General features: G+C 62.2%; 9 protein-coding genes across 9 annotated transcripts; 2 read left to right on the top strand and 7 right to left on the bottom strand.

Annotated features, from left to right (window-relative positions):
• Nucleotides 1–53: 53 nt before the first annotated feature.
• On the top strand, nucleotides 54–2,207 carry RHTO_07739 (WD repeat protein; the record flags this gene model as incomplete). The annotated part of the gene is made up of 9 exons (XM_016421395.1): nucleotides 54–379; nucleotides 444–593; nucleotides 654–779; nucleotides 860–925; nucleotides 1,005–1,075; nucleotides 1,132–1,379; nucleotides 1,461–1,546; nucleotides 1,628–1,782; nucleotides 1,867–2,207. 9 exons carry the CDS (start codon nucleotides 54–56, stop codon nucleotides 2,205–2,207), a joined length of 1,569 nt encoding a protein of 522 aa, XP_016273988.1.
• A 250-nt stretch (nucleotides 2,208–2,457) lies between these two features.
• Nucleotides 2,458–4,314, bottom strand: RHTO_07738 (phosphatidylinositol transporter; the record flags this gene model as incomplete). The annotated part of the gene is made up of 7 exons (XM_016421394.1): nucleotides 2,458–3,196; nucleotides 3,289–3,330; nucleotides 3,396–3,716; nucleotides 3,782–3,837; nucleotides 3,906–3,999; nucleotides 4,066–4,229; nucleotides 4,285–4,314. The coding sequence occupies 7 exons, from the start codon at nucleotides 4,312–4,314 to the stop codon at nucleotides 2,458–2,460; spliced, it is 1,446 nt and encodes a 481-aa protein (XP_016273987.1).
• A 406-nt stretch (nucleotides 4,315–4,720) lies between these two features.
• RHTO_07737 (transmembrane protein 41a) lies at nucleotides 4,721–7,032 on the top strand (the record flags this gene model as incomplete). The annotated part of the gene is made up of 3 exons (XM_016421393.1): nucleotides 4,721–6,160; nucleotides 6,220–6,405; nucleotides 6,463–7,032. The coding sequence occupies 3 exons, from the start codon at nucleotides 4,721–4,723 to the stop codon at nucleotides 7,030–7,032; spliced, it is 2,196 nt and encodes a 731-aa protein (XP_016273986.1).
• A 346-nt stretch (nucleotides 7,033–7,378) lies between these two features.
• On the bottom strand, nucleotides 7,379–8,358 carry RHTO_07736 (Cupin domain protein; the record flags this gene model as incomplete). The annotated part of the gene is made up of 6 exons (XM_016421392.1): nucleotides 7,379–7,455; nucleotides 7,516–7,647; nucleotides 7,710–7,723; nucleotides 7,798–7,976; nucleotides 8,052–8,255; nucleotides 8,332–8,358. The coding sequence occupies 6 exons, from the start codon at nucleotides 8,356–8,358 to the stop codon at nucleotides 7,379–7,381; spliced, it is 633 nt and encodes a 210-aa protein (XP_016273985.1).
• Nucleotides 8,359–8,938: 580 nt separating this feature from the next.
• RHTO_07735 (uncharacterized protein) lies at nucleotides 8,939–9,866 on the bottom strand (the record flags this gene model as incomplete). The annotated part of the gene is made up of 2 exons (XM_016421391.1): nucleotides 8,939–9,561; nucleotides 9,629–9,866. The coding sequence occupies 2 exons, from the start codon at nucleotides 9,864–9,866 to the stop codon at nucleotides 8,939–8,941; spliced, it is 861 nt and encodes a 286-aa protein (XP_016273984.1).
• Nucleotides 9,867–10,952: 1,086 nt separating this feature from the next.
• RHTO_07734 (histone H2A) lies at nucleotides 10,953–12,042 on the bottom strand (the record flags this gene model as incomplete). The annotated part of the gene is made up of 5 exons (XM_016421390.1): nucleotides 10,953–11,048; nucleotides 11,109–11,245; nucleotides 11,302–11,431; nucleotides 11,851–11,957; nucleotides 12,033–12,042. 5 exons carry the CDS (start codon nucleotides 12,040–12,042, stop codon nucleotides 10,953–10,955), a joined length of 480 nt encoding a protein of 159 aa, XP_016273983.1.
• A 166-nt stretch (nucleotides 12,043–12,208) lies between these two features.
• Nucleotides 12,209–13,511, bottom strand: RHTO_07733 (uncharacterized protein; the record flags this gene model as incomplete). The annotated part of the gene is made up of 4 exons (XM_016421389.1): nucleotides 12,209–12,748; nucleotides 12,834–12,938; nucleotides 13,007–13,190; nucleotides 13,255–13,511. 4 exons carry the CDS (start codon nucleotides 13,509–13,511, stop codon nucleotides 12,209–12,211), a joined length of 1,086 nt encoding a protein of 361 aa, XP_016273982.1.
• A 350-nt stretch (nucleotides 13,512–13,861) lies between these two features.
• RHTO_07732 (C6 transcription factor) lies at nucleotides 13,862–17,997 on the bottom strand (the record flags this gene model as incomplete). The annotated part of the gene is made up of 11 exons (XM_016421388.1): nucleotides 13,862–14,821; nucleotides 14,881–15,019; nucleotides 15,076–15,187; nucleotides 15,246–15,471; nucleotides 15,526–15,561; nucleotides 15,621–15,714; nucleotides 15,772–15,845; nucleotides 15,911–16,105; nucleotides 16,165–16,227; nucleotides 16,284–17,127; nucleotides 17,183–17,997. 11 exons carry the CDS (start codon nucleotides 17,995–17,997, stop codon nucleotides 13,862–13,864), a joined length of 3,558 nt encoding a protein of 1,185 aa, XP_016273981.1.
• A 1,304-nt stretch (nucleotides 17,998–19,301) lies between these two features.
• Nucleotides 19,302–20,071, bottom strand: RHTO_07731 (benzodiazepine receptor family protein; the record flags this gene model as incomplete). Its single annotated transcript, XM_016421387.1, has 4 exons — nucleotides 19,302–19,366; nucleotides 19,435–19,597; nucleotides 19,661–19,936; nucleotides 20,015–20,071. The coding sequence occupies 4 exons, from the start codon at nucleotides 20,069–20,071 to the stop codon at nucleotides 19,302–19,304; spliced, it is 561 nt and encodes a 186-aa protein (XP_016273980.1).
• Between the last annotated feature and the right edge of the window lie 687 nt (nucleotides 20,072–20,758).

The raw sequence follows: 20,758 nt of genomic DNA, 5'->3' as shown, positions 1-20,758 counted from the left end.
GCGAGAAGTGACTTGTCGAAGGTCAACCAGCGACCGCTCACTGGCGCCTGCTGATGGCGACGAGCAAACCGCCGCTGGTCTTGCCAGGCTATGTGTGGAACGAGCAGACCCGACGCTACTACAAACAGCCGAAGAACGCGGCTGCACCCATTCCTCGAACCGCTTCGCCTCGACAGACATCATCGACCACACGACACGGCAGGGTGGAAGGACAGGGCGATGAGGGCGTAGGAGGGAAGAGGAAGAGAGCTAGAGTGGCCAGGACGGACGCCAAGGGGAAGGGGCGGGCGCGGGACGAGGACGGATCGCCAGCAGACAGGCTGAGGGACTTGTATCTCACCGACTGGCAGCTCGTTGGGCAGAGGCAGCGGTTACAGCAGTGAGTTAGAGTATTCCCTTCAGGCGGGACGGCGACTGATGCATTGGTGCGGCGGTGCACGCAGCGACATCCTTCTCTACTCCCTCTCTCGACTTTCTCCCGCCCGCACGACGTACCCTGACTGTTTGCCGATGGACGACACGATCCTTCATCTTGCGTTCGACGACGTCGACCCGGCGCGGGTAAGAGTTGGGACGTCGAACGGAACAATCGCGTGCGTTTCGTCCTTGTACTTTCCTAGCCGTCCTCTAACTCACGCTCTCCGCACGTATAGCACAGGCAATCTCGCACCTTCGGCTGATGAGCTTGCGTACTTCCCGAACGACGAGGAACGTTGGCGGACAGGCTGGTTCCTGCCGAGCAAGATTACTTCGCTGAAATCGTCTGGCAAGTGGATGGTGTGAGTCCGCGCCAAGGTTCCGCTTGCATGCTTTCAGTTTGCAGGAACACAGACATTGACGTCGGTGCGCAAACTCGCAGAGCGACCTGTCTCGGCCCGCCAGCGCAAGCGGTCATTGCGACAACTCAAGACTCGATCTCCTTAGCGTGCGTCCTGCCACCACCTATTGCTAGCAAAGTGGTCACCGTCGTTGGCGCAAGCTAATGCCGGGTTGCGCACGCATAGATCCGTCACGCTCTCGCCTCGTAAGACGTCCCTCTGGACTTCCGCCATCTCATCCGATCTCGTTGCTCTGGGTGCGTCGACTCTCCCGTCCTCCTAGCTACACAATCCTGACTGTCTCGACTCGTAGGCGGCGACCGCTCCGTCCTCCTCACCCCCCTCTCCGCGCTCCATTCCTCCTCCTCTACCCGCCCTTCTTCACCCATCGACACCTACACAACAGGCGGCCGGGGCGGCGGCGGGACTGTCTTCTCGCTCGACATACCGGATCAGGGTGGCGGGATGGTTTGGGCGGGAGTGAGGAGGGGAGAATGTATCGGGTTTGACTGGCGAAGCGCGAGAGGAGGCGGAGGGGCAGAAGCGAAGACAAGAGAGCAGGTGCGCTCGGCTTCAACAGCATCGTAAACTACGCTATCTGTCAAGCGAAGACTGACGATAACGCTTGATGTCCTTGCACAGACCGCGATCAAGATCTCTTCGCCCGTCACGCACGTCAAGGTCATCCGCGAGCAGCCGCACCAGCTTCTCGTTGCGGGCATGGACGGGTGCGTGCGCATCTCGCGCCTATTTGTTAGCCCGCCACTTACTATCGCAAGGCTGACATTTGATGTACGTGTGATCGCCAGCTTCCTCGCCCTGTACGACCTCCGCATCGTCCGCCCGCCGACTCTCGCGCGCGACAGACGCAGCACGGTCCCGATGCTGCACGTGAAAGGCCACGTCAACTCGTTCTCGACCGAGCTGGGGATGGACGTCTGGAAGGACGAGGTGGTGGCGATAGGTGCGTTGTCCGCTGCTGCTACGTCATGTTCGATGCGGTGAACATCGTCGAAGATTGACTCGAACTCCTCTGCGGTAAATGCAGCCGGCCAAGACTCTCGCATCCGCCTCTTCTCCCTCCGAACCGGCCTCGCCCTCCCTCCCCCTCCCTCTCCTGCCACGTCCTCCTCTTCCTCCCACCCTACAATCTCCTCCTTCGCTTCCTCCACCCCCTCCCTCTGCTCACCCTTCTCCTCCCCTCCCAAATCACTCGCCTTCTCCACTCTCAATCCGTACAGGCTGCGCGACGAGCGGTATATCGAGCTTCTACGGACAGCGACCAGTGAGGAGAGCAGGGGAGGGAGGGAAGGGAGGGGAGGGAGGTGCGGCGTACCGAGTTTGTGGGTTGCGGATGGAGCGGGCGTGGAGTGTTTTGCGGTGCCTTGAGAGCGGAGGCGGGAAAAGGAAGGAGGTTCGCGTCAGATGTAGAGTAGACTAGACTGCTTGTTGTGCGAGTATGCAAACACTTGAGCAGCCGCACATTCTCTCGCATCCTCACGGCCGTTTTCCTCTCTCTCGCTCCTCGAGGCAAGCCCGACACTAGTGATGGGTCGATAAATCACATCCTCGCCCTCCCCTCGTCTATCAATCGCTCTCTACCCGCTGTATCAAACCCACCCGCGCAAAGTCGCGCGTCTCACAACGTCGTCCCCTCCAACACGCTCGCCAGCTCCTTGACCGGCGCAGCTGGGTTCTCCCTCGCTGCAACATGGATGTCGTGCGCCTCTTTCTCCTCCTTGTGCGCGCCGTTCTCGATGGGTGTGGGCGCGAATAAAGAAGGGGGAAGAGTCGAACTCGTAAGAGGAGGAGGGAGGGCGTCGGATTGTGAAGCGGTGGGGACGTCGACTTTGGCGGTGACGGGTGTAGACGAGGCGGCTGCGGGGGCGGAAGGGGAGGGTGCGTCGAAGTAGGGTGGGGAAGTCGTGCCGTTCGAGGCGGTCGGAGCGGTCGAGGTAGCCGAGGCGACTTCTTGCTTCTCCTCGCGCCCTTCCCGCTCCTCCTCCTCCTTCTCCTCACCTTTTCCTTCTGCCTCGCCGTTCACCACCCCATTCACCCCCATCGCCTCGCCCTTCTCCCCCTCCTCCGCCCGATCCGCCCACCTCCTCCTCTCCTCCTCGCTCCTTCCCTCTCCACCCACAACTCTCACCCTCCCATCCTCCCACCTAACCGGTCCGCGGGGACACTCCTCCCCCTCCTCCAACCTCATAACCGCGCGCGTCTGCTCATCCAACCTCGGTCCCTTGTCGCCAAACGCCCACTCGAGTTGTCCACCGTACTTGACAGGGATAGACGAGAGGGAGATGTGTTGCGCGAGAGTCGAGGTGAGGGAAGAGGAAGAGAGGATGTGGATTTTGCTGACCGTGTTCGGGTCGAACCTGTTGCAGCGATCGCGCCGGGAGGGTTAGTGAGAGAAGGAGGGGAGGGAGGCGAGGGAAGGGATGGGACGCGCCATTGTTTGACCCAGGACCAGACGACGCCGAAAAAGTTGGGTGCGCCGACTAGGTAGATCCTGCTCCAGAGAAACGCTCGCGCAATCAGCATCTCCTCCGCCTCGAGGGAGAGAAGAGAACGTACGACCCCAGCGTCTCGGGGTATCTGGCCGTCGCCAACACCGACGCGCGCTGCATGTGTTCCCTCAAGTTCCAAAACCTCCTCAACGAGACATTCGACACGTCGACAATCGTCGAACTCCCGCTTATGGGCGTCTCGGGATGCGGATGAGGCGTGTCGGATGCGAGTGGCAGGACGAACGACAGCATGTGTTCGTAGAGGGCGAACATGCGCGGTTCGAGGCGCGAGGAGGCCTTGGCGTAGGAATCGGTCTTTTGGCGGGTCAAGGCGCCGACTTCGAAGACGTAGAGTGGGAGTCCTTGTTTGTCGCGTCGGCCGGTCCATCTGTCGTGCGTGTCGAGGGTGAGTGACGAAAGAGCAAGGACGAGGAGGACGGGGGAACGACGCACTGCGGATAAAGCTCTCGGGCCATCTCGAACTCGTCTAGCGGGAATGTGTCGTATAGCTGTTGTCGTCGACATAAGGTCAGCTTATCAAGCGTGGTCGCTGGAGAGAGGGCGCAAGCGAACGCACCTCGTCTACCCGTTGCCCTTTCCTCCAGTCTTCCGCCGCCGTGAACTGCTCATACGCGCCATTGACATCGAACTTCCTGGCCCGCAGGAAGCGTCTGAATGGCGTACAATGTCAGGTGCCGCACGATCGCCCTTTGCCGAGAGAGAGCGGAGATGCGCACACGAGGGTGTTCTCCTCGTGTGACGGTTTCTTCCCGTCCCGCGCCGGTCTATAGTAGCCCCTCTCTTCTAGCCGCTGCTTGAATTTGTCGAGTACCGCTTGCTGCTGTGTCGTGAGGTGCCCGAGGTGGCCCTCGAGGAGTGTGCGGGTCGGGAGTCGCTCGAGCTGCGGGACAAAGGCGAGTGAGCTTGGTGAGGTCTTCCGAGTCGTGCCGACACACCGACTGCTCTGCTGGTGGCGCGGATGGCATGGCTGGTGGATGGTGTTGCGGGAAGCGATGAGCCAACGCTGACCGAAGCGAGGGAGCGAGTCGGACAGCGCGCACCTCGCTCCGGGTGGCTGCAACTCTGTGAATATAGTACGGTATAGCTTCAAAGAATTACTGGAATAGGACCGGATCACACCCGCCGTGTGCGAGTGCACGGTCTGCCAAGAGCGAGCTCTTCGACGTCGCCTCGCTCGCTCTCACACTCGCACAAGCTGCACAGGGGACTCGCTCAGCCTGACTGGATCAGGAGACTGTCTGCTACAGCCTACCGTGCGAACCACCGCACGCCGCACCCGCCGCCGCTCGCTTCACCCCTCGGCTTCCGCCTCTTCATCAACACCTCTCGCCCGCTCAACCACCCAGCGCAGACAGGGCGATCCGCCGCGGCATGGCTTCACAGTCTCCCCACGGAGCGGGACCGAGCAGGTCGTACTCGCCCGCGCCAGGGTCATCGCGAATGACCACTCCGTCCGCTCCGCCGGGCACCGCTCCCTCCCCTTCTTCCACTTCGTCGACCAGCGCCAACCCTTCCCGCATGTCCCCGCCACGAACCTCGTCGTCTCGCTCTCACTACTCCCCCCTCGCGACCCCGTCCGACCCGCTCGCCTCATGCTCCACCACGCCCCTCTCCTCCCCCAGCCTCTCAAGGCCCTCAGCGCTCTCAATCCGTCCACACCACTACGACCCCTCGCACGCCTCTCACTCCACAACCCGCATGCGCGCGCGGTCGATAAATTCAGGAAAGGGCGTCGCGGTGCCGGTTCAATTGCCGCATCTCTCGCCTACACTCGTGGGAAGCCCGGTCTTGCCGGGCATGAGTAGCTTCCTCGAGACGGGGCGCGAGGCGGAAGGGTATGGGATCTCGCCGCTCGCGAGGCAGAGACAGGAACATGATAGGCGGATCAGGTTCAATCCCGAGGTGGGTGTGGATGAGGCGGGCGGTGCGAATGCTTCGTCGGCGGAAGGGACGGAAGAGTCTGGCTCGACGCAGTCTGATACGCCCCCTCAGACGCCGCAGGACGAGTATGACGAGGTGGAGGGAGGACCGAGGGTGTGGGTTGAGCCGCCCAGTCGGAGGGGGAGCAACGTGGGTTACTACGAAGACGAGCGCGAGGCCTGGCGTACGGGTGGCGAGCCAGACGACGAAGCGCAGTCGCTCATCGCCAAGCCGGACATCAACACGCGCAACCGGAGCAAGAGTCTCGAGGGTATGACGAGGATGAGCCTCAGGCGCGGAAAGAGCTTCACGAGTCTTGTCCCGCCGAGTCCGGTCAAGGAGCGGAAGGACCCGTTTGCGGCGGCGAACGTTCCGGCGCAGGCGGTCCCGCCGCCCATCTTTGAGCAGTTCGAGCCGCCTCCGACGCCTGACGCCTTGTCTGATGCCGAGACTGGCGAGGGCGCGACGCTCTATCCTCCTGCGACTGGCTACGCCGCGACTCCCCTCGCTGCGACGCCCAAAACCCTCCGCGACTTCATCCCGCAACTCGCGATCCTCGTCTCGCTTTTCCTCTCGTCCTTCGCCGTGATCGCCTTCACCATCTCGACCCTTCCCGGTCTCTTCCTCCCTCACTCAGTCTCCGACCTGCCCGCCCTCACAGCAACCCTGACAAAATACCGTGCCTCGTCCTTCCTCGCCGAATTGCACCTCTTCACAGTCCTCACCCTCCTCTTCCTCTGGAAACAATGCTTCTCGATCCCAGGGAGCGTGTTGACGAACATCTTGTTCGGAGCGCTGTATGGGACGACGGTCGGCACGTGGTGGGCTTGTTTGTGGACTGCGGCGGGGAGTACGGGCGCGTACGCGATCGCTCTCGTTATCGCTCCTCTCGTGCGTAGCGTCCTGCCCGCTTTGGCGTTCTCGAGCTTACTAACAGGCTGCCTACGCAGGTCGAGTATTACTTTGCCAAACCGCTCGACATGACTCGCAAAGCACTCAAGCTCCCCCGCCCCGGCCTCGCGCCTCCTCCGCCCGGCGTCGCGCAACAAGCCGTAGCGCCCTTGTCGAGCTCCGACTTGTTCTCGCACTTGCTGCTGGCGAGGTTCTTCCCCTTGTTGCCTTACAGCGTTCTGAACGTGCGTCGCGCTTCCTCTCCTTCGTGAGAAGGGAGACTAACGAGTTTGCTCGCGCAGGTCATCTCCGGCGTCCTCCGCCTCCCCCTCGGACCCTTCTTCACGACCCTCCTAATCGGCTCATTCCCCTTCAACTTCGCCACCGTCTCAATCGGCAACCTCGTCGCGCTCGCCGCCTCAGACCCGTCCGTTCCGTTGGGCGACAAGATCTGGTCCCGCCAAGTCGTGCTCAAACTCGTCGCTGTGACACTCGTCTCGGTCCTCCCTCTCGCGTTCAAGGACCACCTCAAGCGCGCGCTGAGTAACGGCGGATCGGTCGCCTTCGCCTTGGAACGCGCGAAGGACGGCTTGGCCCGAAGCCTATTCGGATTCGGCGCCGTACCCTCCGTCTCCACCACTCCCGCGCGCCATCAGTCCACCCTCACTACCGGCGGCCCGAGAAGCTGGAAACGCAAGGTGTCGAGCTCGATCGGCTCGGGCGCAAGCGACCTCTTTGCGTTCCTCGGAGTGCACTCCGGGTCGCGCGGAGTGTACGAGCGCGTGGCGACGCAGGGAGAGGGAGGGACGGGGGTGTTGGATGAGGTTGAGATGGGCGGGATCGAGGACGATGTGGGGTTGTATGATCAGTAAGCGGTAGCGGAGGCTCGTTTTTTTATCGCGTGATACCCTTAAGCGTCGTGGCAGATACCCCCTCTCGTTCGTTTCTATCCACTTTGCTCGCTCGCATCATAGACCTGGCTTGGTACTGCATCGTTGCGATCCGTTTGCTCTCGAGCTCTCGGCGCTCACTTCCCTTCTTTGCGAGCTCGTCTCGAGCACACGTCTGAGACGATGCTATGAAAGTGCACGAGTCGCGACGAGAGAGAGAGAGAAAGAGGAAGAAAACGACGACCTTCGCAAGTACCCAGAAAGTGGCGAGGGAACGCTCGCCGTGATCCAAGAAGCCCGCGTACGCTTGAGAGCCCTCAAAGTACGCCTAGTGTGTCTTCCCGTCGTCCTCGAAAACCTTGTAGCTCGTCTTGTACCCCAACAACCACCCTCCCACGACCCGTCCTGCATGCTCATCTCGTCAGCCCACGTCTCCCATCAATCAAGACAGACGATCCAGCGCACCGAAGACCAAGTTTAGAAGCTTGCCGAGTCCGAGAGGCGCCGCGAGGGTGACGTTTGCTGAGTCGAGGAGGAGGAAGATTTGGAAGGGTGAGGGAGCCGTGTCGGCTTCGACGCAGGAAGAGAGGTAGCCGACTGGTTTCGGCGATGGGAGTGTCAGCGGAGAGGGAGTCGGTACGCAGATGGAGCGGACGTACAGAAGTTGCGGACGCTGCGGGAGGAAAGCAGTCAGAGCTGGATGTCAACCTCCTTCTCCTTCGCAAAGAGGAGTGCCGGGCAACATACAAGCAGTGATCGAAGCCAGGTTTGTCACCGCGAATCGCCTTCGCGGTCATGACCAAATCTTCCTTCGCGTCGGCGTCCAACCAGAAGGTGTGGACTGCGCCGGGCGGGATGACGAGTTTGTCGCCCGGCTTGGCGACTCCTTCTTTACCGTCGAGAGTATAGCTCATCGAGCCTTCAATCTGCGTCCATGCGAGTTCGTCAGCGGGAGGAGGGGGAGGAGGAGGAGGAAAAGTCGACGCAACGCATTCGAGTACCTCGGTTTCGTAGAGATGGACGTGAAGCGGCGGGACTGCCGTCCCATTCCTCCCATTTCCCGTGTGCTTCGAGCCAGCCTTGAACCGGTTGCGGACGACTTCGCGGCCGTCGTCGTCCTTGAGCTCCCAGGCGAGGAGGTCGCCGCCGAAGTAGGAGATTGCGGTTGGGTCGGTCGCGCTGCAGACGGGACGGACGAGAGGAGGCTGCCGAAGGAGAGGAGAGGTCAGAGGAGGTGTTCTTTGCGATGTGGGGAGACGAGCGGGAGAAGGGAGGACGTACGGGCGAGGCGAGGAACGAGAGAGCCATCTTCGGCTGTCCAGCGTCGATGTTCGACGTTTCCAAGCGAACGAAAGCACAAGAGAGACGAACGAACGAACGAACGGCAGACGACTTCGCTCGCTTCCCGAATTTACGCAACCCCTCTCCCGAAGCGAGGCACGGAACGACAGCTGACCCTCCCGAGCGCACGCCTCGACTTCGACGAAGAGTCTCTAAGTACTGCCTTGTATCAAATTGCCCTGTATATGTAGTATCTGTTGGATCGAGCCACGCGACGGGAGGAAGGGGGTATCTAGGGGAGGGAGGGATATGTGCGCGCGTCGGCGGGGCGTCTATCGGAGGTGTACGCTGCTGGAGGATGTACGAAGGGCGGAGCGTGGAGTTCAGTGCGCGATGTTGAGTCGCGTTGGAAGAAGGACGGAAGCGAAGAGGAAAAGGTGGAGCGAACTGCGTAGGCGAGAGGCGAAAATCAGTACCTTGTCCACATACGCCTCGTGAAGCTACTCAAACGCACCTGAAGAAACCAATCTGCGACCGAGAGAAGCCAACCAACCGAAACCAAGTAGATACATCGAGGCCGCTCCTCCAATGCCTCGTCGCGTCGAGCTCACCAAGCCCAACTCGCCTCGCTCATTACATCCGTCGCCGCGCAATTGCCCAACGGATCTTCCCCTGCGCTCCACAGCGCTTCACTCAACTCGTCTTCCTCCCTCTTGACGTGCACGAACTCCGCTGTCCCTGAAGAGGGGGAGAGATCTTCGAGGACTGTGGAGAGCGCAAGGGAGAAGAAGGGTGGTTGCGCAGTTGGGATAGTCGTAGGCGCGAATTTTGGAGACGCAGGACGAGACTCGACGAGTGGAAGAGCGAGGGTGGTATCGTCGAATCCGGTTTGGCAGGCTTCTTCGAATAGTAAAGGCGGCGAGTCGCGCGAGGAGGAGGAGGAGTATTCGGGAGGAGTGGAGGTCGTGTATGATATTGGGGGACTTGTCGAGAAGCCGGCGAGGGAGGAGCGTGAGGAGGAGGAGGAAGAAGGTTGAGGAGCGGGCGAGGCGGACGACGACGAGCGGAGGGGAGTCGCGGCTGACGTTTTAGGTAAAGGTGGACGAAGGGGAGGGAGAGGCGGGAGAGAACCGAGCGGGAGAGTCGTGAGGCGTTGCGAAGCCGAGGTCGAGGAGGAGAAGGATGTCGACTGTATGGGCACGGGTCTCGGTTGGGGTATTTGCGGCGCAACTGCATGTTCTCAAGACTCGTCAGCTCACGGTGAACCCACCAGAAACGCGCAGGAGGGAAGACTGACCCGACAACCAACCCACCGCGGCCTCTCCAAAGCGCTTGACCAAACTCGCCTTTGCCTGTACAGGACAACACAGCGGTGCCGGATCCCTCTTTCCGTTGCCCCATCCCACGTAGACCGCACCAATCGAGTCCAAAGCAGGGTCGGCGGAGAGGGGTTTCCGCTGTTGGCGTGGACGGGGATAAGGGCGGGGTTGTTGGTCCTCTGCGCGCGACGAGGGCGCTGTGCGCACGCAGGTCATGATGGCCTGCTTGTGTGCGTGTCAGTTCGAGCGAGTGAGCTGGCGGAGAGGGAAGAGCGGACTGACCGAGGACAAGGTAGCCGGACGGTGAGATCAAGTTGCGATGCGATCAAACGAGTCGAGTCGTGCGAGAGTAGCCGGGTCGCAGTCTCGTGCACTCCTCCAGAACTGCAGTCCGAGCTAGTCCCAGTCCAAGTATAAGCAGCAGCAGCAAGGTGAGCGGCGGAAGAAGTCGAGTCGTTCGCGAGGCTCGAGAGCCAAGCACTGCCGGCACACGCCGGAACAGACTTGTCGCGCGTGGGTCGCGTGAGGCGTTGATTTCCCGCGCGACGCAAACGGTCAAGCAAGTCCCGGGCGCATCAGAGCTGCAACCACAGGATCACCGGTACTGTCGAGCGGGGCGAGCCGGCGCAAGGACCGTCGTCCAGAGTCCCCCTCCTCGTCGACCTCGCTCGGGTGCGCCGCCCTGCGCTTCCGACGCCTCGCCCGCCCCTTCCACTCCATCGAAACGTCGTTCAAAGGCCCTCTGTAAAGCACGCGAGCGGGTCGTTGAGGAGAGGCGAGCGGGACGCCTCGGAACTCGTCTGCGAAGGTCCGTCCTGCGTCTCCCTGGGCTTCGTGGCCAGTGCTGGTCGTCGCAAGAGCTCTAAAGCGTCGTCAGCGGTGTTGAGAGAAGGCGGAGAGCACGAAGGCAGGCGAGGGGAGGGCCAGAGCGTCGTCGCTGGGTCGCTCGGAAGACGGCGGAAGAGGTGGATCGATCTCGTTCTGCACACGGCGCTTACGGCGCTTCGACTAAGGCTTGCATGAGCAACAAGGACGAGCGTGCGAAGGTGGCAGCAGCAATGCTCAGTCGGGAGACAAAGGAGCTCCTTCTCTCAATCCCGTTCTCATCAAACGGCGCGACGGAGAGAGGAAAAGCAAAAGGCGATTGATCAACGTAAGAGGGAGGCGTATCGAAAGACGAAGAGTGTGAGTAGGAGAATAGGCTATGGCAGGTGGGGCGCGGGGGACACATTCGAAGGAAACACAACGGAGAAAGGATGAGTGGGGTATCAAGCGTCGAGCGGGTGGCGGAGGGAGGAGCGTTCAGCCCTGGTGGACCTGCGGCGCACCCATGGGGTTCATGGGCTTGCCGATGGGCATCTGTCCGCCCTGGAGCTCGGCAGGCGACTTGATCAGGTTCTGCACAACGGGATTCCCAAGTCAGCGAAAGTAGCGGGGGCTGAGAGCAGGGTGGCGCACCTTGTGGATGTGAGGCAAGACACCACCGCCCGCAATGGTTGCGCGGATGAGCGAGTCGAGCTCTTCGTCTCCACGGATGGCGAGTTGCAAGTGACGAGGGGTGATACGCTTGACGCGCAAGTCCTTCGACGCGTTACCTGCGGGCGAGCGTCGTCAGCACGGAGAAGGTGAGGTAGAGAGTGACGCAACGAACCGGCAAGCTCGAGGACCTCGGCGGTGAGGTACTCGAGGATGGCAGACGCGTAGACGGCCGCCTTGGCACCGACACGCATGTTGTTCTGCGTGCGGGCCTTCAGGTAACGGTGGATACGACCGACGGGGAACTGCGCGAGAACGAGCGATGCGAGGTCAGCCAACTTTTGTTCGAATGGTCCCGCGACGCGTCGAAGAGGTGATGGGGCGGATGAGGCGCAAGTCGTCCGGATGGTCGCCTCGGCAGGTCCTCCAGCTCGTATTGTCCAACACAGTCGATCCCGTAAGTCCCAGCGAGCCCGCCGCAGCGCGAGACGAGGTGTCGGCCCAGTCACACCCACCCCGTCCTCGACGAGCAAACAAAGCCCCCCTGGCCGCCTCGCCCGCCTGAGCGCGCCCGTTCAAAGCCCAGTCGATAGCCAGGGCACCCATGCATCGCCTGACGAGGTCCCCACGGCCCTACGACCGCTGCCCGCCGAGCAATGCGCGTCCAAACAGACGAGCTCCCCCATCTCCGAGCGACGAGTGTATCTCGAGCGGCAGGGCTCACCTGCAAGCCGGCCTTCTGCGAACGAGTCGACTGGTTCTTGTTGTCTCCGCCGGCCTTGCCACCCTTTCCGCCCTTGCCACCCTTGCCGCCGGTCTTGCCTCCTTGGACTGTTTGTGAGAGTGAGGCGGGTCGTCAGCTCACGCGGCTCGCTCGGAGTGGGCAGTGGGTGGGCGTGGGCGTACCAGTGCTCATGTTGTGCTTGTAGTTGGGTAAGGGTGCGAGTGAGCGTGAGGAGAGCGGAGTGAGAGCGGAAGAGGGCGAGGCTCGCCACGCGCTGTCCAAGTTGGCTCAATCCGCAATACAAAACAACAACAGCTTGCTCAATCTTGACATCGTAGCAGTGCAGTAACGATAGCTACTACCGCCTCGAATTGGCCTTCTTCGACCCACCCGCACCGCCAAACTGCCGCCGCGCCTCCTCCCGCTCGACCGCCCGCTCAACCTCCTGCCGCCGCTTGTCCCGCTCCTGCCGCGTCTTCCCCTGCCGCTGCTTGTCCTGCTTCGACGCCGACGCCTGAACCAGCATCTCCTCCACCTCGCTCGCGTCCTCCTCGTCCTCGTCCGTGCCGGTGTCGTCTCCGCTCATGTCGAGGAGGTCCTCGTCTTCCCCTTCGCTCGAATCGCCCTTGCCCTCGTCCCACTCGCGCATCTCGCCCTTCTTCGCCCACTTGAATGACCCCTCGGCGTCCATCAAGTCCCCCTGCCTCGCGCGTCCCTTCCCCTTCGCCGCGTCGCCCTTCTTGACTCCCTCAAATCCAGCAGGACGCGCAAACCCTCCCTGCTTCTTCCCGCTCTTCCCATCCGTCGCCCCACTATCGTCATCCCACCTCAGCCCACCAGCGCGCAACTCGTCCTCATCCTCCGTCTTCCGCCTCTTCTTCCCTCCCTCATCCTCTCCCTGTTGGGCGTCAAGCGCAGCAGTCCGCTTCCCGCTTCCCTGCCTTCGAACTGGACAAGACGGAGGAGGAACCGCTGCGGCGGACGGGGACGATTGCGGATGCGCGGTCCGCTTTTGAGCGGCGCGGTTTGGTCGAGGACGAGGTGGAGGGGGAGTCGGTGGGTTGGTGTGAGGAGGGGTCGTTCAGTTTCTGCACGCGCATACTCGTCAACATCGTTCGCATGAGCAAGGCTCGACAGCGAAGGGAGTGGAACGAACCTCAATCTCGACGTTCGCGCCTCCGTAGCTCCTCCGACCCGAAACAGTCGACGAAGTGAGCGGCATCGACGAGTAAGTAGCCGATGCACTCGCGAACGTAGTCGTAGTTGTGGATCTCTTGCTGGAGAGCGTCGAAAGCATGGGGAAGGAGAGGAGGGAGGATTCTTGGATGATCGTTGGGCGGCTAGGCGCAGGAGCTGGGTGAGCTGCGCCACTTGAACGGTCGTAAGGGAGGTCTCTGAACGTACCCGCTGGATCCTACGACCCTTCGTCCAGCCCAGCCCTCCTCGTCCCCCTTCTTCACCTCATCAGTCCGCGCCTCCTCCTTCACATTCCCAGCTTTTCCCGCCCCGTTCTGCCTCGACACACCAGCCTTGGATGTCTCTGCAGCCTTCGAGCTCTTCGCTGCGCTCGGAACGGGTGCCGAGGAGGCGGGAGCGACGGGCGCAGTGGGTTGCGCGCGATTCATGAACTTTAGCCCGCGCGTAGAGGCGGAGAGCGGCATGGTAGAGGCGTTCGGATCGGGCGGGTTATCGAGAGAAGGCGGGCGGGACGAGTAGCGAAGCGGATGGAGGAAGAAAGGGAGAGGAGGAGGAAGCGAGGAAGAGAGGGAGGAGGGGAGGGTTTCGGCCGAGGAAGAGCTTGAAGCAGTACGGGTCTGCGCTTCCTTCGCCGCAACGATGAAAATGAAGCCTCTCGAGAATAAAGATGGAAACGCGAGACGAGCGTGCGGAACAGAAGTAACATTGCGACGACTCGACTTCGGACGACGGGGAAGGGCGCATGCTCGAGGCGGTACAGAGTAGTCTGACGGAAGAAGTGTCTACCTGCAAAAGAAGCGAGAAGTGAAGCCTTTTAGGGAGCGCCGAACGCATCCAAGTCCTCCTCCATAGGCTCGTTGAACCGCGACCGTCCGCCTCCGCCGCTCCTGAGCCCGTTCTCGCCGCCGATAGCGATATCAGACTCGGTGGGCGAGTAGTCCGACTGTTGCGAGACGTCGATGCCGAGTGCGGTCGCCGGGAGGGTGAAGAACGTCTCGCCCGCTCGCTCGTCGATCATCGACGCTGTAGGCGGTCCAGCGCTGCCCGTCAGAGTCAACTCGGAAAAGTCGAAATGGCCGGTCGTTGAGGCTGACGAGAGCGGGTCCATCGAGGCGAACGAGGGCGACGTCGCGAGCGGGTTGTTGGCCAGCGGGATCTGGAGCGTCATGCCCATCTCGGGCGACGACATCGCCGGGACGCTGCCTCCGCTCGTGCCCGTGCCGGCACTGACGGCAGGAGACGGGTTCCTCGACATCCCGCGCGAGAACGTCCCTCCGAACTTGGCGATCTGCCGTGCAGGAGGTGCGACAGGGTAGCCGGCGAAGACGGGGCGGAGTGGCGACGTGATGGACTGCTGGTCGAACTCGATGGGCTGGGCAGTCGTCTCTGCAAGTGCGCCGACGGTCGGCAACGCCTCATCGACCGAGCGACTGCGGCCGTTGCGGCGCATGATGGCGGCCGTCTGACCAGCGACAGCCTGCGAAGTCGCCGTCGCCTGCGGGACGATCGTGTCGGACGCGACATGCATGAGCGGCGGGCGGCAGAGCTTGCGGCGGCGTTCGCCCGGCTCGGGGCTGTTCGAGCGCGACGAGATGTTTGATGGGGCGCCGCCGAGCGTCTGTGCGAGACTGCGCCGCTGATTGCGGACGTCGTCTGGGTTGTAGAAGAGCGTCCTGGCGCGCTTGGCTGTGCGAGGGTGCGAGGACGAGGCAGCTTCCTCGTCGACCTTGGCGAGGATGAAGCCGACGACGCTGCTCGTCTTGCGGCAGACAACCTGCAAAGACTGCGAGTTAGCGCTGAATACCGCAGGGAATCAAGGCGCGTGAAACGCACAGAAGCAGCCGTGAGACCTTCGGCGTGGTCGAGAATGCCGTTGAGGGCCGACCTGATCATCGGCGCGTCCGGCTCGCTTGGCGACTGCAGAAGCTCGACAGCAAGCGCGACGGCACCCGAAAGAACCTTGAACGTGTGTCTGTGCCGAGAACGGGGTCAGCGTCGCGGAGGCACGGCGAGGTCGGCAAGACGCACCCTGCCCAGTTGAGTCTGCAGCCCGGCGTCGAGTTGATGGCGAGGAGGCGCTTGGCGTACTTGACGCATTGCTCGCGAGAGTGCTGGTAGACTTCGTCCGTCGCAGCAAGCACTGAGTACGAGATCCAGTCAGCGAGCGCAGCAGAAAGAGAGGAGTCGCGCGAACGCACCGAGAAAGGGACGGTGCAGCCGCACGAACTCGGCAGCGAGGCAAAGATGCAGCAGCGCTGCGCGGTCCTCGGTCATACTCGGCGGGTTGGCGAAGCGGACTCGTCCTGTCGTGTCGATAGGCAGGCGGTAGACGAGCGGGAAGGACGCCTCGAAGGCGCGCAGTTCGGCATCAAGAGCGAGTACCTCCGAGTAAGAGCACGGCTCGACGCTGAAAGCCTTGTCCGTCTGTTGCAAGACGGGTGAGCAGTGCTTCAGAGGATGAGGACGAAAGGCACGTACGATCTTCTTGACAAGGAGGGCGTACTGCGCTCGTAGCTGTACGTCGTCTCGCATCAGTGCTCGCTCCTAAGCGCGTGAAGAAGACGGGAACGCACCAAAGGAGCGGTCATTGGCGTCTCTTCCGGCTGCTCGTTCCCTTGACGAGCACGTACTCGCGCTTTCGCTGCGCGCTCATCCATGAGGAGTTCGCTGCAAGGACCGTAACCGGTCAGCTCGGCTCGAAGAACGTGCAACGAGGTGACTCACGAGTCGTAGCAGTCGAGAGGAAACTTGCAGTCCATCTGACGGAGGTCGAACTGCGGCCACTTGCGCGAGATTCCCTGAATTCGAGGCGGACTTCGTCAGCGCTCCGAAACGACTCCGCCTCAGGTGGTGCTGTACTGACCGTCGTGACCGAGCCGCATAACGAGAAGACGCTCCAGAACAAGCGGCGACGCTCCTCGCACTCGAAGAACGACAACGGCGAGGCGCTCTTGTTGGCGGGGTCGCGATTGAGGCCAAGTGCAAAGACGGCGTTGACGGCGAGCGAGAGAAGCGAGACGCCGGCGGAGACAGTCTCGTCCGTCGTCATGAACAGTTCCTGCAGGAGGGAACTCCGTCAAGATGGGTAACAAGAAACTGCTGTCGAGGAAGCCTCACAATGTAGATTGTCGCGATGATGACGGCTGCACGAACACCGTCGACGGTCGGCGCCTCCAAGAACTGGGAGTGAAACGATCAGTTCCGAAACCGGAGGCGCCGCAGTGAGCAGAACGCACCTTGCCCGCGACAAGCGACAGCATCGCAGCGTGAATCCATCGCTCGACGATGTGCGCACGACTCTCTGGAAAGCCCCGCGATTTGGCCTGCTCGATCGTCATGCTCGCAAGACCAGTCGCGCAGGTGCCAAGGAGCGTCGCAACGAAGAAAGGGTCGACGTCTTTCTCGCGAGCGGTGGCGTTAGGCTGAGCAAGGGCAGCGCGGAACGCTGGCCAGCGATGCTCGAAGGCGCCGAGGCTGATCGGTGAGGAAAGCGAGTGGATGTACGATGCGTAAAACTTGTATGTCGCGGTGAGTTCGGCGTCGGAAGGCAGAAGCTCAAGCACTTGCGACATGGTCGGACGGACATTGAGGAAGGCGGCATTGACGGCGATGGGAGACGGAGAGAGGGCGGCAGTCGACTGCTCGGGAGAGGTCGCGCCGGAGAAAGGTGGCGAAGGAACGCCTGAGGTCGGCGTGAGTGCCGCGGTCGCAAGGCTGGGCCGCTTTTTCTCGTTGGCGCTGAGGAAGCGTCCCGCGTCGTAGATGAAGGCAGCGCCGCTCGTGCCGCCGGGGGCGAACGACTCGCAGCCGACTGACTGGTGCGACGGTACAGGACCTGTCAGCGCCAAGCCGGACAAGGCGCCGCAGAAATCCTGTGCATTCAGGTCGAAGCGAGGACGGGGAGGGGATGGCGCTTCTTTTGGTCGGACGACGGGCCGGGGTGCGAGGGGAGGCTCGGGTCGAGGAGCGTGAGGCGGAGCACGGCTTAGCGCGTCGAGGAGGTGCTGGAGGCGGTCGACCTGCGCCTTGAGCTCCTTGACATCGTTCTCCTGCCGAACGGTGTAGAGGGGAACGGCGTCGCTGTACGACGAAGGAGGTGAGCAATCCGACCTGGAGCGAGTGGAGGCGTACGCACCCTTCCCAAATGCATCCGGATGGTTCGCCTCGTTCAACGCATGACGAGCACGGCATCGAGCGATTGCACCGCAACTTCTTCTTGCGACAAGGTGTGCAGGACGCTGGTACCCTTCGGCGAGGCGCCTGCTTCTCGGCGGTGGCGGCGGCGGTGGCGCTCCTCTTCCGGCTTGCTGGCGGGCGGCTGAGCTCGATGTTGGGCGGTCCAGTCAAGTCGAGGGAGGACGTCGATGCAGAGGCAGATGCATCTGTTCCAGTCCAGGTGTCGACGTTGCTGACGAGGCCGGCGGGAAGAGACGAGCCTCCGTTGCGCGAGTTGGGGAACGAAGGCGCTCGACGGAGGGGAGCAGGGACATAGTCGGAGCGCGAGGCGGGCCGCGAGAACGTGCCGGGCGGGAAGGTGTCGACGAGCGGAGTCGGAGGTGAATAGTGCACGGGCGACGCCGACACCTGGTGCTGGTAGATCGAGGAAGGGGAGATGGTCTCCTGGCTGTGCGTGTGATGGTGACCAGCATGCTGCGAGGGTATGACATAGGTCGAATGCACGGGCGCATGCGATGGTACGCCTTGCTGCTCGGCAGAAGACGACCGACTCCGATTGGACGACGAGTGCGAGGATGGGTAAGCGGGAGGAGGGAGATGGCCGGCTTGCGGGCGGTACTCGGGCAGCAGTGCGGAAGCGGTCGATGAAGGGTGACGATCAAAGTCGTACGCAGCGTATTGTTGCTCGTGATACGACGTCGGGCGAGGACCTGACCGGTCGTATGTGCCAGCGTACTGAGGCCGCTGCTCCCAGCGATACTGCTGGTCCGACATCGGCGAAGCTGTCGACCGAACGAGACCGTCAGCAAGGTGTCCACAAGGTTGGGGCGGAACGAGAGAGCGCGCAAGTCTTAGGCGATATGGCGGGAGGCTCACCCGTTTCAGCTTCGGCGCTTTCCTCGAGGAACGTCGGCGAGGATGCTCTATCCCAGCGGGATTGGAGGCTGTAAATCGAGCATGCCACCGGAGAGAACCCGTGAGTGATCGCTGTGCTGGGCGAGGTACGAGGAAGAGCGGGTCGGCCCTGTTGACGTACCTGCTGGGTCTGGCTGGCCGGCAAGCTGCTGCTTCTGCGCGACAGGACGCCTCTGGTCGCCGCTGGTGTCCGGCAAGTGAGCAGTCGAAGGCGGAGGGGAGCCGGGAGGACGAGCGTCCGTGAGGACGAGGGTCTCAGGATGCCGCGCTAGCCAAACAGCTGAACCAGCGCTAGCACAATGAAAAGCGCTCGGGTCGCCTCCTTGACGTCCTCGTAACGGGTCAGGCGGGGCGTCGACGGTACGTAGGCGGTCCCAAAGGAATGTGTGGGCGTGAAAGGGGAGGCGGGGGCCGGCGGAGGAGGGTGAGGGAGAGAGGGAGGCGCTCCTCCTCTTGCTTGATGCAGGGGATCAGCCGATCAGCGTCGAAGGCGGTCAACAGGAGCTCAGGCAAGCAAGAAAGGCGTCAGGCGTCCGTGAAAAGCTCAGGTGGGAGTTACGGGTGTCGACTCCAAGGGACGCGAGGCAGGGCCGATCGAGCGAGTGCCGCACAGGGTGCCAGCGTATGTGCGGAGAAACGCATACACCGCTTGCAGACGCCGTGCCGCGAGTCGAGGGGACGCAGAGGACGAGTTGCAGGAGGTGAAGAGGCCAAGCAGGCGCGAACCGCGCGTCTTCGTTCTCTGATGAAGCCCGTGGGCAAGATGGCGCTTGTCGAGGTGGGCAACGGCAGAAGCAGAACGGTTCCCGGAGAGAGGCACGCTCGTCGATCAAAGGACGCACGCGAGCGTGTCGAAGGGGGAAATGGGAAAGGAAAGACGCGCGCACCTGTCTCCGGGGGAAGGTTTCGGGGGACGGGCGGGAGAGCGTCAATGGATGACGGACTTCGGCCACCGAGCAAACCGAGCTGGGTGCCGGGCCAAGGCCGCTCGTGAAACTCCGTCCGCGCCTTCCCTGCGTCTCAGCGCCTCCGTGAATCGCGCTTCGCCGTTTCGCATGTACGAGGGAGCTGCGGCACGTGCATCTGTACAGGGCATTGCGAGTCGGGGATGTACGGCGTGGAGAAAGAACAAGCTCGCGTGCGTGCGCGGGCTATCGAAGCGCTCAAAGGTCCTTCTTCTTGGCCTTGTCGACCTGCGCCTTGCCCTCGTTGAGCCACCAGAAACCGGCTGGGCGCAAGAGAACTCGTCAGCGCGCTTCGAATGCTGCAAGCCGGACCGAAGAAAACGGCACGCACCGTTGAGATAGGACGCATACGTCAACCACAGGCAGTAGGGCACGAAGGCGAAAGCCGTGCGAGTGTCGACCTTGTACGCCTCGTTGGCGAGCTTGTAGACAAGCGGCGTGAGGGCACCAATGTCGATCAGCGCAAGGAGGGGCTTCTGAAGGCCAAAGAAGAGCTTTGATATGCGAGGACTCGTCAGCGCGTCTGCGGAAGGCTCTTAAGCTGAACTCGCACGCACCGGAGTCCACGCCTGGTTCAGCGCAAACTGCGCCCAGTACAACTTGAGCGCCGAGTCGGCGACAAGCTTGAGCGGCGAGCCGGGGACGGCGGCGTCGAAAGCCTTGACAATGAGGTGCGACGCGGCGCCCATGCCGATGTAGAGGTAGGTCCAGGCGACGGGGAAGGCCCAGCGAGGAGGTTGGCCGGGAGGTTGGCGGCGGTTCTCGAACCAGGTCTCGACGCTCGTCTTGGTGATGCGGCCGTTGAGCATGCCGAGGGCGAGAGGGAGGCCGACCTGTGAGTGTTGGATCACGTCGTCAGCATGCAATGCCCGTCAAAGGAAAGACGGGAGGCAGAAGGGGGCGGAACTCACGGCGATGGCCGGGTTGCGAGGGATCTGGTAGAACAAGCCGGGGAGTTCGATAGGCATGGTGTCTTGCAGCAGCGACACGAACTGTCAGTTCAGACGTTCAACGCCGTTCGAACTGTGTTTGACCACCCTCTCCTCCTCATCGCTCGTCCCGAAGACTCCCCAACTCGTCTCGTCCCACGTCCCGTAGCCAGCGCCGGTAGAGCCGTCCCAACACGCTACTGCTGCCGTCCTGGCGGTCCCCGGCCGTCCCTGCTCGTCCCTCCTTCCCTCGACATCCTCATCACCCGAGTCCGCCGTCCACCGTAACGCGACCCTCTGAGCGCGCGCCGACAACCATAGCAAGTCGCACCAGTCTGAAATAGCACAGAGCAAGCAACCGCAAGCCTTACGGAGCTGTGAGCGTGGTGTGAAGGAAGGGAAGACACGCAGAGAAGGGTCGGGCGAAGTGGGGAGGACCATGGAAGCCCTTCTCTCGCCATCAAGACGCCGTGAAAGCGTTACGAGCGAATAGATACGATGCAATTTGCGATGCCTGAATGGAGGAAGAGATGCGGCCGGACATGGCGAGGAGGAAAGAGGGGAAAGGATGCGCTACAATGATGCGAGTGAGTGTCTGTTAGAAGCTTAAGTAGGGTCTGTCCGGCGAAAAAACAAGTGCCTGGAGTGCTAAGGGTATGTGAATATGTACGACGGAGAGAAAGACGAAGGCGGACGAGGAGGAAGGCGAGAAGGAGGGGCAGCCGG

The sequence above is a fragment of the Rhodotorula toruloides genome (genome assembly GCF_000320785.1).
Source record: "Rhodotorula toruloides NP11 unplaced genomic scaffold Scaffold8, whole genome shotgun sequence".
NCBI classification, from domain to species: Eukaryota; Fungi; Basidiomycota; class Microbotryomycetes; order Sporidiobolales; family Sporidiobolaceae; genus Rhodotorula; species Rhodotorula toruloides.
The sequence above is the reverse complement of the archived record's forward strand: the minus strand, read 5'-3'. Positions and strand labels throughout refer to the sequence as shown.